General features: G+C 32.9%; 3 protein-coding genes across 3 annotated transcripts in view; 2 read left to right on the top strand and 1 right to left on the bottom strand.

Annotated features, from left to right (window-relative positions):
- Positions 1-34: 34 nt before the first annotated feature.
- Positions 35-3,262, top strand: LOC116770478 (SUZ domain-containing protein 1). The gene is made up of 3 exons (XM_032661971.2): positions 35-445; positions 535-827; positions 1,089-3,262. Exons 1-3 carry the CDS (start codon positions 386-388, stop codon positions 1,318-1,320), a joined length of 585 nt encoding a protein of 194 aa, XP_032517862.1. The 5' UTR covers positions 35-385; the 3' UTR covers positions 1,321-3,262.
- A 628-nt stretch (positions 3,263-3,890) lies between these two features.
- Positions 3,891-5,771, top strand: LOC116770114 (tetratricopeptide repeat protein 36). The gene is made up of 4 exons (XM_061527777.1): positions 3,891-4,350; positions 4,532-4,708; positions 4,875-5,050; positions 5,650-5,771. Exons 1-4 carry the CDS (start codon positions 4,233-4,235, stop codon positions 5,731-5,733), a joined length of 555 nt encoding a protein of 184 aa, XP_061383761.1. The 5' UTR covers positions 3,891-4,232; the 3' UTR covers positions 5,734-5,771.
- A 52-nt stretch (positions 5,772-5,823) lies between these two features.
- LOC116770115 (protein kinase C, brain isozyme) overlaps positions 5,824-17,306 on the bottom strand; it is a 102,511-nt gene continuing 91,028 nt past the window's right edge. Inside the window, exons 4-13 of the mRNA XM_032661468.2 lie at positions 15,605-15,716; positions 14,122-14,250; positions 13,705-13,901; positions 13,200-13,520; positions 12,691-12,864; positions 12,290-12,381; positions 11,674-12,040; positions 11,101-11,265; positions 10,503-10,659; positions 5,824-10,133 (exon numbers count right to left, since the gene is read on the bottom strand). Coding sequence (XP_032517359.1) covers positions 10,507-10,659; positions 11,101-11,265; positions 11,674-12,040; positions 12,290-12,381; positions 12,691-12,864; positions 13,200-13,520; positions 13,705-13,901; positions 14,122-14,250; positions 15,605-15,716 — 1,710 coding nt within the window. The 3' untranslated portion in view covers positions 5,824-10,133; positions 10,503-10,506. The remainder of the gene's footprint in view (positions 10,134-10,502; positions 10,660-11,100; positions 11,266-11,673; positions 12,041-12,289; positions 12,382-12,690; positions 12,865-13,199; positions 13,521-13,704; positions 13,902-14,121; positions 14,251-15,604; positions 15,717-17,306) is intronic.

Raw genomic sequence — 17,306 nt, forward strand, 5'->3', positions numbered from 1 at the left:
ATTTGAAGCTATGTAGAATTTTAGACAATAGAAGGACAGGAAGATTGATTTTTTGAAGATTGTAATTTCAAAATTTGGAACTATTGTGTTAAATTCTGATATAAATGTCTACGTAAAATAGATACAAACTCGTCTATTTGTGTATTATTTATAAACATGGTTATCATATGAGCTATATAAGAATCATTCATCATCTTACGATATTCATGATAAAAACTAATATGTATTTATCTTTTCATAAAGAAACAAAGATAATGACTGATACTCACTTTAAGCAATTTATTAAATGTCTCTATTGTTAACTTTTTCTTAATTGTTATTGCAGCAAAAATGTTGCTCTTTTAAAAACAGTAGCAACTTTTAAGTCAGTCAGTCAAAAAGCAATATGGCGGCACAAGATGAAGTTGACGTATGTGAAAGTTGGGAGGATATGGACGAAATTGGCGTAAGTATTTCAATGAAAACCGACTCTGAATTTTCGCTGTCCTTTTATGTTGAGGTCACCAAACAATGAATAAATCATCTTTGTTGCAGTTGGACCAGAAGATCAAGCTGATGTCCAGTGTCCCGCCAGTGACAGCGTTGAAGAGTTGCAAGGTTACTAACGTAATAGTAGAGGATAACGCGTGCATAGGATCACAGTGCGTGATGCCAGAGCCAGCTATTCGTATTTTAAAGCGTCCTTCATCTTTAGCGAACGGACAGCTAAACGGAGAAAATCGGTCGCGGCCAGTTAAAACATTAGAACAAAGACAGAAGGAATACGAGGAAGCCCGGCTAAGAATACTTGGTGAAGCGAGGAGTCCCGAAGATGTTATTGATGATAAGTACGTGTACCCAGTAACTGCTCAATTACACACTTTTCAAAACTTCTTTGACTCTTACAGATACTAACTCTAAATAGCTAAATCACAATTCAAAAATACCATGCTTAGATTTCCTTTTATTCGAGTTTCTCTAGTAATTATACCTATATAAAATTTATACATTTTTACTCTGCAGAACCTTAAATATCAATATCTATTTATATGAGAACTGGTTCCACAACTTTATACATTTATTTTTATCACAACATTGTTTCATTTCAGCCTCACACGGCTACAAGATAAATTGCAAGCAAACAATCTTAATGATAGTAGTTGTAAAACCAAGAATTGTCATATTGAAAATAATACCAAAGGCAAGGAACGAAGGGTGTTAGCAAGACTGCCACCCGGAACAACGAATGCTGGTGTGTTCCCTTCACCTCCCCCTCCTGGAGTTCTCGTTATAAGGACACCGAGAGGTCCCGACGGCACCAAAGGCTTTTTAAGAAGGTAGCGTTATATCACACCAATATTTGCCACCATAATCCATCCACTCATTTATAATGCTAACATAATTGTGATATATCATTCACAATGTCCTTATAATTGACATATATTTGTTGCTATCAAATTTTACAGTTAGAACTGGCTATGCAATTTAAATAGCCATAAACAACTTATAGTTACATATGCCTGTCTATTTGAGTTTGTTTATGCAGTATGCTAATAACTGGATATAAAATAAATAAATACAGTTTAAAAATAATGAGTTGGTTTGATCATTGAAATTGTGAATTAAATATAGCGCTCATTTTTGGGAACAAACTTTATCTAATTGTAACTTAACTTAGATAGTTATCTGAACTGAACAGTACTGATCAACTGAGTTAGATCAACCGAGATTGGTGCATAATATAGTGCGAGAGCTGTTTCGAGCAATGTAAATACATGTATGCCTTAAGGACATAGTATTTTAGACTATGTCAATACGCCAAACGGCACTGTGCTATGACTTTGGTCATGTTTCTTTGATAGGTTTTCATTTTAGAGTACGCTAGTGTAAGACAAATGTATATATTTTAATTAGATTATTGTTTGTGACAATGCAACGAATTGTTGAGTACTGTTTGGTACGATCAGCTCTTAAACCAGTCCCATCAGCAGACGTATTTGGTTGTTTTGTCACAAATAGTACTTAAATGGTGCATTATATTCAAAAGCTGAATTGAGTAATTCTAATCACATTCTAAAAGTTCACATTGACTCTATAATAAAAGTTACTGAAGTAACATTTAAAAATGACATAATTTTGCTGTTAGTGATGTATTAGAATGATGTTTTTAAACTTTTCCTCACAATTATCTCTGTGGATTAATAGTTTGATAAAATCTGTGAACATTCTCAAATTTAATTGCACTGTCAACAATTATAATGTGAATTTTAACTAAATAATGTTTTGTGAGACGACAAATTGTTGTTGAGATTTAAAACATCTCAGAGCAAGATTGTGTGAGTTTAGTAAATGTTTAAAGGGTGTTACTAAATTTAAAAGAGCTTAATGTGTTTTTATAACTGACTAGCAGATATATTTTTTACATTTGTAGTGACATTAAACTTAAGTACATTTGTGTATTTAACTGAATCATTTAGTGTATAATGATTATGGCGAAAGTATGATAGCATACAGAATTTGATAAGTGTTGCAAGTATATATATTGTAAAATAAAATTTGATTTCCTTCCATATGTTCTAAATTTATATGTTTTGTAACAAAATTTCTTAATTAAGATTCTAAGCACAACACTAATGGAGGTATTTGTAAGAAAATGAAATGTTATGCGGTTTGTAAATCAAACTGCTTGGTTATCGTAATCAGAATAAGTTTGTGCCTTGGTCTTAAACCGTTTTGGAATTTATAATTAAAAAAGTAATAAAATATTGCTTTGAATGTAAAAAAATACATATTGTAATTGATTCTTCTGATGGAGTTATGATATCTTATTCTGTATTCTATAATAAATTGTAATTTTATGATATTATAGCTGTAATTTCAATAAATCTTGTAAATATACATATATTTTTTTGTAACATAATGTTTTGTTTTTTGTAATTATGGTCAATTCGTGCCAATCGATGTATTTATTGCTTGTGTTAGTTTTATTCATAATTTTTTTTTTAAACAACGTGTTGTATTGACGCCGAGTCCAAGACTGATGTTGAATAAACAAAATGTTTTTGACCAAAATTATTGCTTGATGGACATCGGAGCGCATATAAGAGTAATGGTAGTTAACAAAATTTGGGGTAAAAAGTTACTTTTTTATATACGGTACGTGTAATTTGGTCCTATCTGTGTGATACGCCGAATCGGATTTCATCATTTTAAGTTGTAGGTATATTATTTGTCTATGGTTTTGTATTTTAACCTAAGTTGATTATTAAAATGTTGAAAAGCATGAGTATTTTTTTTATTATTTTGATTTTACATTGTTTTTATCTCTGGTAAGTGCCGTTTCTGAGTAATATATAAATAATTATCAAGTGAATTCACTTATTAATTTTAATTTGAACTTATTTTCAGAACATTCTGAAACGTAAACGGTTTTCTGCGGCTTTGCGATATCACCGCAGGTATTTTTGATTGAATCATCTCATGTTTAAATGTATAGATTGCAGAATAAACAAGCTTTTTGTTTTTCATAAAGTTGTAAATAGAAATCGTCTTATTAAATGTTCGTACTACTCAATCTTCATCAACTATTTAGTCTTACGATGAAATAATAATCGTTGGACTTCGTCTGATTGTAGTCTCAGGAACCGTTATTTTAAATATAGCGTAAATTCTCAACAACTTTTAATTTTAAACTACAATTTCTACTCTATATAATTTGAATAATTTTACGTAATCAAATGTCTTAAATCGAAACCAAATTGAATACATTTTTTAATTGCCTCCATCTTTTTATATCCATATAAATGACGTCTATAAATAAAACGAATATTCTTCTATCTGGCAATACTATGATGATCTAAAGTAGCAAGCTCAAAAGGACTCGTATCTAGAGCCATAAAAACATTTACAAAAAAAAAATATACTAAAGTAGCAAGATTTAAATTTCAAAATTCAAGTCCAGTAATTGCGAATAAATCTAACAAGTGATTGTGTGTGTTAAGAAATGTAAGAATTACCTAAGAATTTGTTCACTACACACTAAAGTTTTGTGTACATTGTGCAATAAAAACATTAAGTCACATAAGAACCTCTGATAAAATAATAATTGCGTAATATTTATCGTAAACAAGTTATACAATTTGCATACTCGATTGAAAACAAGCTGAGTATTAACATTAATAATCTAGTTCGCCTTTATACTTGGTTTTGAGTGGTCCGTCAGTTGAGGTGAAGTTATAAATAAATAAACAGCAATGTCTGGCTTTGAAAATCTAAGCGAACGCGATCGCGCTGTACTCAGAAGTATCTTTGATCCCACGGCAACTATTGGTGATGTAGTCGACGATGGTGATCATTTCCTGGATGGTGAAGGTGAATTTCTTATTTATATACTTATAATATTTATAACATAGTAATTAAGATATAATATTTAAAATACAAAATCCAAAAAGAGTATTTAATACAAACAAGGAACTTGTTCTCTATCAAAAATAAACATTCATCTAGAACCATCTTTCACATTATTAATATTTATTGTGTTAAAATATTTAAGATGCCGATGTTAATACGGAGGCAAAGTCGTTGTGCATCAGAGGCGTTCAGTTAGCTGAAGCTGGAAAGTTAGAAGAGGCCTTAGAGTTACTGAACAGAAGCATTGACATCGCACCTGAACGTGCACCTGGTTATAACGACAGAGCCCAACTCTACAGGCTCTTAAAAAGAGACGACGGTAATAATCCTTTATATTTAGATATTGTGTTAAAAATAACATTCCTATCGTAGAAATATATACGAATGTAAATATAAAAAAAATCTGTGTCTTAAAGATATACCACGATATAGATGAGAGGCTTTGATGTATCTGTACCCACTAAGACTTCATCATCGTTATCTAGATTCGTTAAAAGATTTGGAACGAGTCCTTCAGTTGACACAAGGTAAGGACGGTCGCACACGCGCGCTCGCTCTGTGTCAGCGTGGCGTTCTTCTGAGGAAGCGTGGGGCTGATGATGCGGCCCGCGCCGACTTCGCTGAGGCCGCCAAGCTTGGCAGCGGTTTTGCCAAGAAACAAGTGCGTTCAAATCACTTAAATGAAACTAATATATTCGGATTACTACCCGTTATTTTATTATTTTCAAAAAACTACATGCTCCCTACGTTTCGGTTACTTTGCTTCAACCGTGATGACGGATCACATCTCGTCTGCCCGTAGTAATCCGAAAATATTAGTTTCATCTATATTATGATTTTATAAAAATTAAGACTGTGCTTTTAAAATTCTCTGTTAAATTGACGTGCTTAAAACCTGTGTTTATAGTACTTTCTATGAGAGACTTATCAAATTATTTTTTTAAATTTTATATAAATGACATCACTGCGTTGAAAAAGGCTATCTATCTGGCTACATTAAGAGTATAAAGAGGTAAATATTAACATCACTGTAAGTGATACCGGGGTGCTTGAAAATATAGCTATACCTACCTTAGACAGAAATTTAACGTTCTTTTTGATAGTCATTAAAAGTAATAAAATGTTTCATATTTCGTAAAAGATCATTGATCAAACAGGTTGTAAGCGACTTACTTAATGATCTCGAGTTGACTCGAGCTCTATAAAGATAATTAAGTAGAAAATTCAAATCGTATATAATTATGTTATTACTTTCAACAGGTGGTCGAGTTAAATCCATACGCTGCCCTCTGCAATCAAATGCTAAGTCAAGTAATGAGAGGCGAAAAAGATATTAAATTATGAATGGTTGACGTCCAAATAAAAATATAAATTTACATTTATCCTTGTTTTACAATGAAGCCCTGAAAAGGTTCAAATAAAACACTTTTAGAGTCTAATGGATTAGAAATTTATATTGAGTACAATCCACGATCACAATCGAGAAGAACCAAACATTTCTGAACGGACGAGATCGTCCGACGCTCACCAACACGTTTGAAATGACAATTTTACATTCTAAAATGGCAAATGTAACTACAAATTGAAATCTGTTACGCTACACTAATAATATGCAATAAATATAAAAAAAAGATATGCCAGAAATATTTTTTTTATATTCCGAACATATTCTTTTGAAATTTAGATAAAATTTATAATTTGATATATTAAAACTAGTGAGAGGCAAAGGTAAGTTGTAACGCAAATATAAAAGTGCTCTTTTAGAGTTAAATTTTATTAAGTAGAAAACTTTCGCGTTGAAAATTAGAAGATAAAGAAATTTAAAAGGTAAATGTTTTCCAAATGTCTCCAAAGTATGGATAAATTATAGGTTTTGGCACCATTTTTTTAAATTATGACATTTAACGAAAAGAAAATGGCGGACACGCTTTTGACATCAAAATTGGCGCGAAACAGTTCTACTTATGTGAAGGATGATTATCACAGAGATAGTTATAACGTGATTACATTCATTTTAATAGTTAGATCGATCAAATATATTATGAATATAAGCTAATATAAAACACGATTGAATATCAATGGAAACTATCAACTATGGAGTACATTCTGAGGGACATAATTCATAGTCACAGATTATGTTTTTTATATAAGGAACGAAAAATATACAATAAAATTTTATATTGTTTTGAGACTTAGCCATATCTGAGTAAGTTAGTTAAGTATGTGTTGACATATTAGAAATATCATTCAAATTACCTAATAAGGATAATTGTATGTTTAAAAATTTTATTTCTAAAAATTTTTAAAATTTTATGAATTAAATATTCCTACGTCAAACATACTAACTAGATTCGGCCTTTATTAGCGTTACAAAGACATTTAGTGCGTATTGAGAATGTTGAGGTGAGAATCAAAATACGTCACAGGTGGTAAATATATATAAAAACATGAAGATCATTAATAACTAATTATGAAATAAAAAAATATAAACAATGTTTATCATCAGCGATAAAAAAAATTGGTATAGATTTAAAAAAGAACGTATAATAAAATATAATATAAATATTTGGCACAGGCAACGTGCGAAACGTCAATGAGAACGTTGAAGAGTATACAATGTCCTGTAACACTACAGGCTTATTCTATAATGAAGGTTAGGCCTACTTCACATCCCACTAAAAACAACTCCCACAGCAAATACAAATGGTTCACACACTGAAACAACTATTGTTCTCATTAATCAATAAAAACTATCAATGTCACGTAATAATCAACGTAAAATAACATTCTTTTGGCTTCAAAACTTAAAATGACATTAGAAATAAACGTAGTAAAATAACCGAATATATCTAATTAAAATAATAATTTTGATTAATTTAAATAAAATAATCACCGAATGTTAGATGAGAAGCTGAGATTCCGACATATCCGAGGTAGAGATGCGCAAGCAACTATCAAGCGGTCAGAGCGGACTGACGGATACATTAAAATTGTAACTTTAAATTACATGAGATCTTAACATTATTAATATACAAGTTTTTAAAACTTTCATCGATAATAAAATACTAGCGAAGAGTTAATAAGCTAGCAACACTACGTGATACATGTCATACCGACTATAATACTTTTACTCTATGAGAATTGGTGTTCGGGGTGAAATGGCGAGAGACTCGTCGAAACTATATCAGTGACTAAGCAACACAATAGCTATACTATTCCGTGTATTTTCTGTTATAGTTACACAATTAGTGTGGATTTATTCTCTGTTGGTATCTCAATTGGTTTGAGTTAGATTTTGATTAGGAATTTGTCTTTGTTGAATACTTATGCAACTTCTAAGAATGCTGTATATGATGCTTTTGTTTGTGTACATTTCCGCTGATACAATTAAACCATATAATAAGAATGCCTGGAGCATTACAATATACCGATAGTGTCACATCAATGTACGGTTCGTATTTTAATGTAGGTTAACATTTCATAAGCTCATTGTTTTGGTCGCAATAACAAAGTATAGCTAGTGAGTTGACTTGACATCCATGTACACAGAGTATTAAAACTAGTAGTATAATATAGTATAACTATGAACGTGACTCGAGTTACAAACACTAGAATACTAGAAGCGAGACTGGCCGGGAAGAGGGTTGTGAAACACTTTTAATAAATAACTTAGAACAAATCTTTTTTTTTCGATATTAGGAATTTGTTTATTTATATGTATATATTAGAAACACACTATATATGTATATTTTTAAGGTACGTTACGCGTGTCTGTTTTTATTAAAAGTGTTTCAATACTAAGGATGTATGGAACGCGCGCTCGCATACACCACATGACGATATGACGTCAAACATTTCTCATTAATAATAAATTTTATTTATAAAAAAAATATTCTAAAATTGGTACAATGACATTATTCAAGTAAACTTAACACCACACAGTCACTTAGAATCATTAAACGAATAATATTTGGAAAGTTTCTCAACATCAGTCTAAATTAAAACCTTATCACGTTGTAATAAAGTTGAAAATATCGTATATCATCATGTGGTATGTGGTCCTCGCGCAGGACTCCGCGCTACTTGACTCCCTCTCCAGCTGTATTTATCATAAACTGACTCATTTTCTTTGTCAGACTAGAATGAGTCTAGAACATTCTACGCTTACACCGAGACAATTCTCGCATTATTTAACTATAGATATTAAATAGCAAAGATTTTATAAACTGACAATTTATTACGAAAATGAGTCAGCGCCATTAATATTAAAATTACAAATAAAATCTAGAATAGTCATCGGAACCGTCTCAGATCCCACAGACGGTTCGGAGGATCTTATTAGAAAATAGTAATTAATATTATACCTTATGCTTTTACCTCAAGGTACATTTTCTAATAACATCCCGTATAATACTTAAACTAACAAATTAAACACATCTAAAATGTCATTTATTACTTCAATTTAGAATCAACAGCTTCATTTCATTTTAATTCACATTTATTATCTAACGAGAATACATATTTTATGTTTCATTTATTATAAATTATGTTAGTAAGGCTATTTAATATATTAATTAAACTGCGAAATTATTAGACGACGTCTAAACTAAATAAATACAACGAAAATACAAATAACACTAATAATAATAACAATACTAATACGATAAGTGACAATTTAATTCTGCCGTCTAATAATAACACAATGGCGTCACGCACGCATTCACACACAGAAACGCTCAAACAAAAACAAATGGTCAACAAAAGTTAAATGCGTAAATAAAACACTTAAAACAACATAGACAATGAAAACTTAATGGCGGCCGTCGAACAGCCGTTTAAAATATATAAATAAAAAATAATAATAATATAAACAAGGATATAGAGATTCTTTTTTTGATTTTATTTATATGGCAGGAACAGGCCATTAAAAAAATAAATGTCTAGAAGATTCAGCCGAAGTATAAATTAAGGTTTTATATAATATTCAGAAAATACGTATAGGTAAATATGGCAACAAAATATTAATATACTTCAAGGGATTTTAGGAAATTTAAAATCAACTTAAATTTCTAAAGAAATAAATTCCATAACAAACACACGACTAATCTAAATACCAACACTGATATGTAAATGAGAAATTAATAAATATATAGAAATTAAAGACAAGTTAGTACTAAAAAGTTCACAAGGGAATAGGATCTTAAAGTTTAACAGATAAGGTCTAAATTCGCACGTATATTATGTATTACGTTCAAAAAGACTACAACATTCAATATTACGAAGTGGCCCCAATATCACGATATTGAAAGATTTTAAAGAATTGTAAAACAAAAAACTAGTTTTAAATGTAGATTTATCATAAGCGATTGGAAGATTTGAGATTTTTCTTTTTTCGAAAATGGAAGCTTATTTTCTATAATTTTATGTAACTAAGTAAATTAACATAACAGAGAGCGTTACAAACTACCGAAATACATCCATCGATATTGCTTTAGGATAATTCGTAGTTATAGATGATTGCTTAACGGATGGATGAAACGAATACTAGGTTAATACTCAGGTTAAAATACTAGGATGAGCAAATTATCTCCCGAAGCATGTTCTTCGAAACTCCTTCCTCTGTAGAAAAAGTTTATGAGGGAGTGAGTGAGACAGCGATATGAGGACGCCGCGAGAGTGACAGAGACAGCCGATAGCAGCACAGAAGAGAACCTCTTATGAGAAGGCTCACGTTGATTTTAAACCTGAAAATATAATATAAGCTGATTTTAAAACCAAAATTGTATTTGTATTATTAAAATTAAAAAAAATAGAGGTATTTTAGAATTATAAATTCATCGACAAGAGCAAGAGTCGAACCTGCGACTTTTGGAATATCACGTACCAGTTCCTTTACCAATTAAGCTAATAGGGGTGTTAAGCGTTACATAGGGAGGGTGCCATGTATTACATAAAAAAAAATCATCAACACAATTCTCAAGACTCGGTTAGTTATGAAGCACTAATGATAAAAATATGTATACCAAGACATATAGTCCTATCAAGTCATATACCGTACTGTAAATACGTAAACAGTCGTAGCGAGTCGTATATAGTAAGTCCCTATCACTCACCGCCTCAGACGTGCTGGACGTACTCCGGGTTGAGGAACGAGAAGCCCATGAACTCTGTCTGGTCGAGGTTCATCATGAACAGCTTGTCTGTTGGTGTCAGCTCGGTCTTCTCCTGGGTGAACTGCTTGTCGAAGTTGGACACGTCCTTGCGGTGTTTCTGGATAGAAAATACGTTTTAAAGTTCAGTTATTAGGTTAAAGACTTCTGTGATTTGTTAAAAAAATTGTAAGTTTTCCGCCCGTACACATACAATAAAATTATATTTCCTGCATTTTAATTGATTTAAATTTACCGTTCCGATTGTTTTCCAATATTTGTTATTATTAGAGGACGTGGTGTTATTTATCTTGATGAAAAACGCAATTTAATTCGTCCATTTTAAATTTTGATTCGCAAAAGTTTTCGAAATCACGTTTTAGTTTGGTTGGTAATCTATCTCGCTAATATCTCAAGGTATTCCAAGACACCATGATATTTGAATATGAAGTAAAATACAAATAAAATATCAATAAAACTAAGGAACATCTTTTAGTAAGACTTTAGTAATCTTTTTATTCTACTTGAGGTAACACCCAGTACCAATCTGGAATTTACTCACGATCTTAGGTTTGAACGGTGGTTGTACGTCTCTGGCCTCAACACGGGCCCAGTCGATACGTCTGAAGAACGCGTGAGTCCGGACATCCTCCTCACCACGAATGCCGCAGCCGAGACGCTTCTGAGGGTTCTTGGTCAAGAACGACTTGCATGCGTCCTTCGCTTCCTATATTACAAACGAAAATATAACGATTAACATTTACTGGTACAGGCCAACACTGAGTTGTAATTAAAAAAAAAACAAATATTTGAGGTCAATAGTCCAACATTTTAAGTCTTCGAATATTTAAAATATTAGTTTTGGTTTTTGAGACAGATACTAATTTCAAAATGTCAACACTATTTTATTATTTTTTGTGACGTCTCTTAAAATCTGAAAATATTCTGCCTCAAACTTTGAAATCGAATTCTTCTCAATATTTTCAACTTGCCAATAACGGTAAAAAGAAATTTTTCTTTAATTGCATTAAGAATACATTTAAAATTTATCATCGCTGAGTGTTTTATTTTGAAAACTTTAATGGGTAATATGAGCACAAATGATGTAATTGATTTGTTATAATTATTATCATACCTTGCTGAGGGTCTTGGGGTAGGAGACGCTGTTATCAGTGATGGCTGCGAACAATTCCTCTTCATCTTCACCGTCGAAAGGCGGCTGACCGACCAGCATCTCGTACAATAACACACCATAAGCCCACCAATCCACTGACTTCCCATACGGCTGGTATAAAATGATCTCCGGTGCTATATAATCTGGTGTACCGCAGAAGGTCTTCGTAGTTTTGTCGCCGGTTATACCCTCCTTGCACATGCCGAAATCAGCGATCTTGATGTGACCGTCTTGATCTAACAGCACGTTGTCGAGCTTCAAATCGCGGTAGATTATTCCGCGCAAATGCAAGAAGAACAGACCGATAGCGATCTCCGCAGCGTAGAAGCTGTAATATATTCATGATAATATTCTATACTTGACGCAAATCATTTAAAAATTAATAAAAATAAAGCTGTTTTACGCTGAATTCACGTGTTATTACTATTTTGGACTAACACTTTCTTGAGTCTCATTTTTTTTTCTTTAACATTCTTAGCAGGATAGTATACTTAGTAAAAGTCGCTCTACTTATATTTTTCACGGTAGGAACATTAGATTAGTATTCGTGGTGAAAACTAAACTAGACTTAACTTACACAGCAACAGGTTCTTTGAACTTGCCACACTGTTGTATTTGGAACATTAGATCTCCTCCGTTGACGTACTCCATCACGAAATACAGACGGTCCTAGAACAACAATTCTCAATGCCTCTAATCTATACAAATAAATAAAGTAGAGAGTCTGTTTGTAACATTAAAATAACCGCTCTGTACTGCACATAAATGGATAAACACTGTACCATGTACAACAACCAAAATATTTTTTTTTTGTCTTTCTATCTGTTTGTTCCGGATGATCTTTAAAACGGCTGGATTGATATACGATATTCACTGGCAGATAGCTCGAGAAATAAGAGCTAACTAAGGCTACTTTAATATATTGTTAATACATAAAAATAATAAAAAAACAAATTTTAGTTTTACAAATTTCCTCACCATAGTCTGGAAGCAGGAATGCAGCTGCACAAGGAAGGGTGGTTTAGCGCTGAGAGCCAACACCCTTTTCTCCACCATAGTACATTCGACGTCATCGTCTTGTATAATAATGTCTTTCTTTAATATCTTAATGGCGTACAACTCGTCAGTACCGCGACGCTCCGCTAACATCACCTATATCATACGTCGACGTGAAAATTCAAAAGGCTGAGAGTACTTTGGAAAGCAATCACGATTTTAATCTCCGGTGCAAAAGCTATTCAGTGACTTCCATTTAACAGTAAAATCGATTTGCTAAATTTTCATCTATATTTAACGTGAAACAGCTTTAGTTTTGCAATTTTATTTGAAGTGGTTCTGACTGGCGTTCGCGGATGCATACTTCTCAAAATTATAATTTCCTCATTTAACCGATGGTATATTAGCAAAATTTGATTTGCGGATGATGAAGATACATTTAATGGAACATTTTCATAACGTTTGAGATTTCTATTAGAGTAATCAGGTACCTTGCCGAAGGAACCCTTTCCGAGTACCATAACGAAGTTGAAATCGGAGGCTCGTATGACGTCAGCAGCTGCCATGTTGTGTGGGACCTCTCTGTCAGGCGGAGGCGGAGGTCTGCGAGTCTGCAAGTTAGTCGCCTTCATCTGGTTCTTCAGTTGCGCCAAGTCAGCTCCTTCCTCCGGCACTGGCACGTTGTAGTAATCGCCTTCCTCTTGAGTGAGCAGCTTGAACCAACCGTCTGCTGGAGACTTCATCACCTCGGAGATGCCAAACGAGAGGGAACCCATGAAATCGTTACGGGAGGTTCTATCCCAATCCCAAACCTGGTAAATATAAGACTATTTCAGTTAATAACGTAATATTCGTAGAGTTTACGGAAAAGTTAAGTTTGTTTTATGCTGACAGATTGTCCTTCATAAATGTTGTTGCTAGATATCAATTCGTTCGTCATCCCGCATCAAGTATCATTATCTCATCTACGTCAATCAACCAAACTGATCATATTACCTCAATGAGAAGTCTCCTGTCTTTGTCCTCCGGCTTGAGGTCGAAGGTGATGGTCTCATTCCACTCAGGGTTGAGGTTGCTGCGGATCGTTTTGGTTTTTTTCTTTACGTTGTCTGAATCAGGGATCAGCTTCAACTTGACGTATGGATCTGAGAGACCGTTGGGGTCCATCGGGATCAAATTGCGACCTTGGATCACTGAGAATGGGAACAACAAACTCTGCTTAAAATTGATACATATTTGTTCTGTTATTCATAATCTCTTAGACTAACGCAATCATGATATTTCATTAAATATTGCAATTTTTTTACAGCTACTATATCATGTATGTAGTATACTTCTTCCAAATAGCGTAGAATTCTCTGCGTGCAACCCTAAATAGTTACTTTACTCGATTGATGATTTGACAATAATAACCTTCAACGGTAAGCTTGTTTCCAACACAGGACACCTTCAGCTGTATGCGTCCCCGTCGCTCGGTGTGATCGCAACCGCACAAATTTGGCACCGACTCCTCGCAACGTTTGTGCACGTTCATGTCGCATGCTACAACACGACACGGCAGACATAGCTTTAATCATCATTAAATGATTTAAATGAAATGAATTGGGGATCACAGGTGATTGTTAGTACTGGTTGTATCTATAGATCCGAAGTTTGGGTGATTTATTTATGACTAACTAGGAATATTCGTGACAATAAGAACGAAGTTTATTTAAAACATTAACGAATCAAAATGATTAAAGATAACTATGATGTATTAATTAATACATATCTTAAGTAATCTTGTTTCATATAAAATATATTCGATATTTTAATATAGAATACGTTATACTACTATCATTTCTACACAAAAAACATATGCAACAATGAAGTACCTTTATCGTTTAGAAGCTTTAGGTACAATGTCGGGGGAATAATGAGATTGAAACGGGGAAAGCAATGTATATGTTATTGATGACATATGAAATGTATGATAAAAGGAAGTTTTGATGCTTCCTACATAGAGAATAATAAATATGTTAAAATATTTATAAAAGAAACGTTACAAATATTTGTTAGAGACAATGAAGAAATATACTTAAACAAATAATACACAACAACACTGACCTATTTCGAAAATACGACAAGAAAAAAAATATTTTATAATAAAAGTTCAAAAAACAAATAACTAAGCTAACTTAACATTACAAGCAGCGTGAGAATTAATTAAACAATAATGCGGGCATGCAAAGCTTTAAGTAGTTCAAAGGGAACTTCGTTTAATAGGACAGATTAAAGCGAGCTATAAAATAAAAACGAAACAATAAGCCAAAGCCAACATCGCCCCGTGTCGCTGGAACGATTATTTTAACGGGATTTATTACAGTTCAATATCCATTTACCCAACCCTTAACGTGCAGGTTATCTAATTTAAATTCCTTTTATTGTATAAAATAATCGAGTGCGGAGGGATTCTCTGTGAATTTACGTATATGCAGACTTTTGATACTGTTCTCGACACTTATTACAACTTATTGTTCCTAAATGCTGGGAGGATCTATGTTTCTCTCGTTGATTTTGTCATTATACCTCCGCATTTAAATCCCTGATGCGCGATACCGTGCAGCATAGTACCACAATGGTCACAGAATGTTGGAGTGAGAAATGTCCAAGCGTTCCATTTGTGCGGAGCATAAGCGGCCTTCACAGTACATGTAGCATTAGAAATTAACCAACTATTATCTATCAAACATGTAAAATTAAAACAGAAGCAACAAAAACAAGAGTTAAAAGTAGAGAGAAGAGAAAACATTAGCAAAATCCACCACCGAGCTGAAAACTAAATTGTAAGAAGCATTAGCATAAGCGAAGCGTTTCATGAACTGATGCGTCGACAGCGGCGCCTGATGCGTTGTACCTTGACACTTGAGGCCCTGGTGTATCAGGCCGTAGAGCAGCGAGCCGCAGTGATCGCAGAACGTTGGTGACGAGTACGTACAACTTTTGAAATTGTGACGCGTTCTCGTGTCCTGTTGTCCGAAATTATCATCAATTCTCAAACAGTAATATAAATTGACGAAGTATTTTTCGATACCTCGAGAAAACTTCTTACATTGTTAGAAAACGGAGCCGGTTTCTAAAATCGAATTTAGAAACCGATGGTAATTTTAATTACTTTATAGAAGTATTATGTCACGTTTATGTAAAGTGCACGAACACTTTCCTGGCATTCATTAATCATTCTTCACTAACTACGTAGGTGTTGTCATCTATCGGAAAGGAGTAAAATATTCATAATGAGTTTAAAATATAAAATATAGATAAATAATAGTCGATGTAATGTCTTTAGTAGCTTTATCCGAAGTCGGAGAGCTCGACTCGAGAACATTTGTCAGAGTAAATTATCGCGTGTCGTATATTTAACGTAGATGTTTTCCCGTTCTGTTTCCATGTTTGTGTTGTCATGACGGAGTTGATAAAGGGAACACACTCAATTTATTTTGTGTACAAGCAATATTAATACGGTATAATTTAGGTACATAAAATGTCGAGATTATAATATTTTGCACATTTATAATGATATCAAAATTTTGGCGTGTACACGTCTGAATGGAACTAAGCTTGTCGGATAACTACGAGATTTTTATTATTTATTTCTATATGTTCACTTTGATCTCGTCTGATCGTGATCACGGTCGCTGAAAGCTAAAAGAAACGTCGGGAACATGTAGCAATAAAGAATAAAAGAAGCGTAATATCCGAATAACTTAGCATAATTTAAACATGTAATTTGATGTATCTAAAGGTTTCATTAGGATAATTTTTGATTGAAGACGAATGAATTAAAGAGGCATTTTAAAATTCGACCGTCCTTAAGTATTTGAAATTTCAAGCCTAGATTAAATTCGATGTTACTCGGATTCCTGCCCTGGCTAGTTAGGATATTGGCTTTATAAAGAGAGTTCCGATCGGTGATGAAAAAAAAAACGTGAAGAAACTACTAATCGCCTCTAAATTGGCTAAAAATTTTGGCAAAAAGCACTTTCTGTAAAAGAAATTAGGTCCTGGGACTTGGATATAGATCTTTTTTACTTGATATTATCTGATGCCGGATATAATTCACATACAGATACATTAATCTTTCCAATAATCTGTGAGCAAGCAGTTTTTTTTGAACGCATAAGACTGTTAACCTGTCAGGTGTAATTCAATATAGTACTAATTCCTAAATCAATTCGTCGGTATAAAACTCAACTAAAAATGTCATAAATATTTTTATAACGTAATCAAAGAGAAGCGTTTAGTCCCCGTTTTATGCCGAGCACAAAGAGATGTCTTGGTTGGAATTTTCTTATTTTTCTTGTCATTAAATTAATTGAAATGGATGTAATTTACCGGGTATCGGATTTTTTTTAAGTGTTTAACATTTCTCAAGTGTCCGGATGAGCGGAGATTTGTAGAGTTTTATTGTGGAAGTAAAATAACGTTCAGGATTCTAATAAATTAAGTTTATAGAATAGATCTCAATTAATGTCATAGAAGTTACGTTAGAGGATATCATAATATATTTCATTGATATAAATTTATACGAACAGAAGAGGTAGTTAGACATCCTAATT

Source organism: Danaus plexippus (genome assembly GCF_018135715.1).
Source record: "Danaus plexippus chromosome 13 unlocalized genomic scaffold, MEX_DaPlex mxdp_15, whole genome shotgun sequence".
NCBI classification, from domain to species: Eukaryota; Metazoa; Arthropoda; class Insecta; order Lepidoptera; family Nymphalidae; genus Danaus; species Danaus plexippus.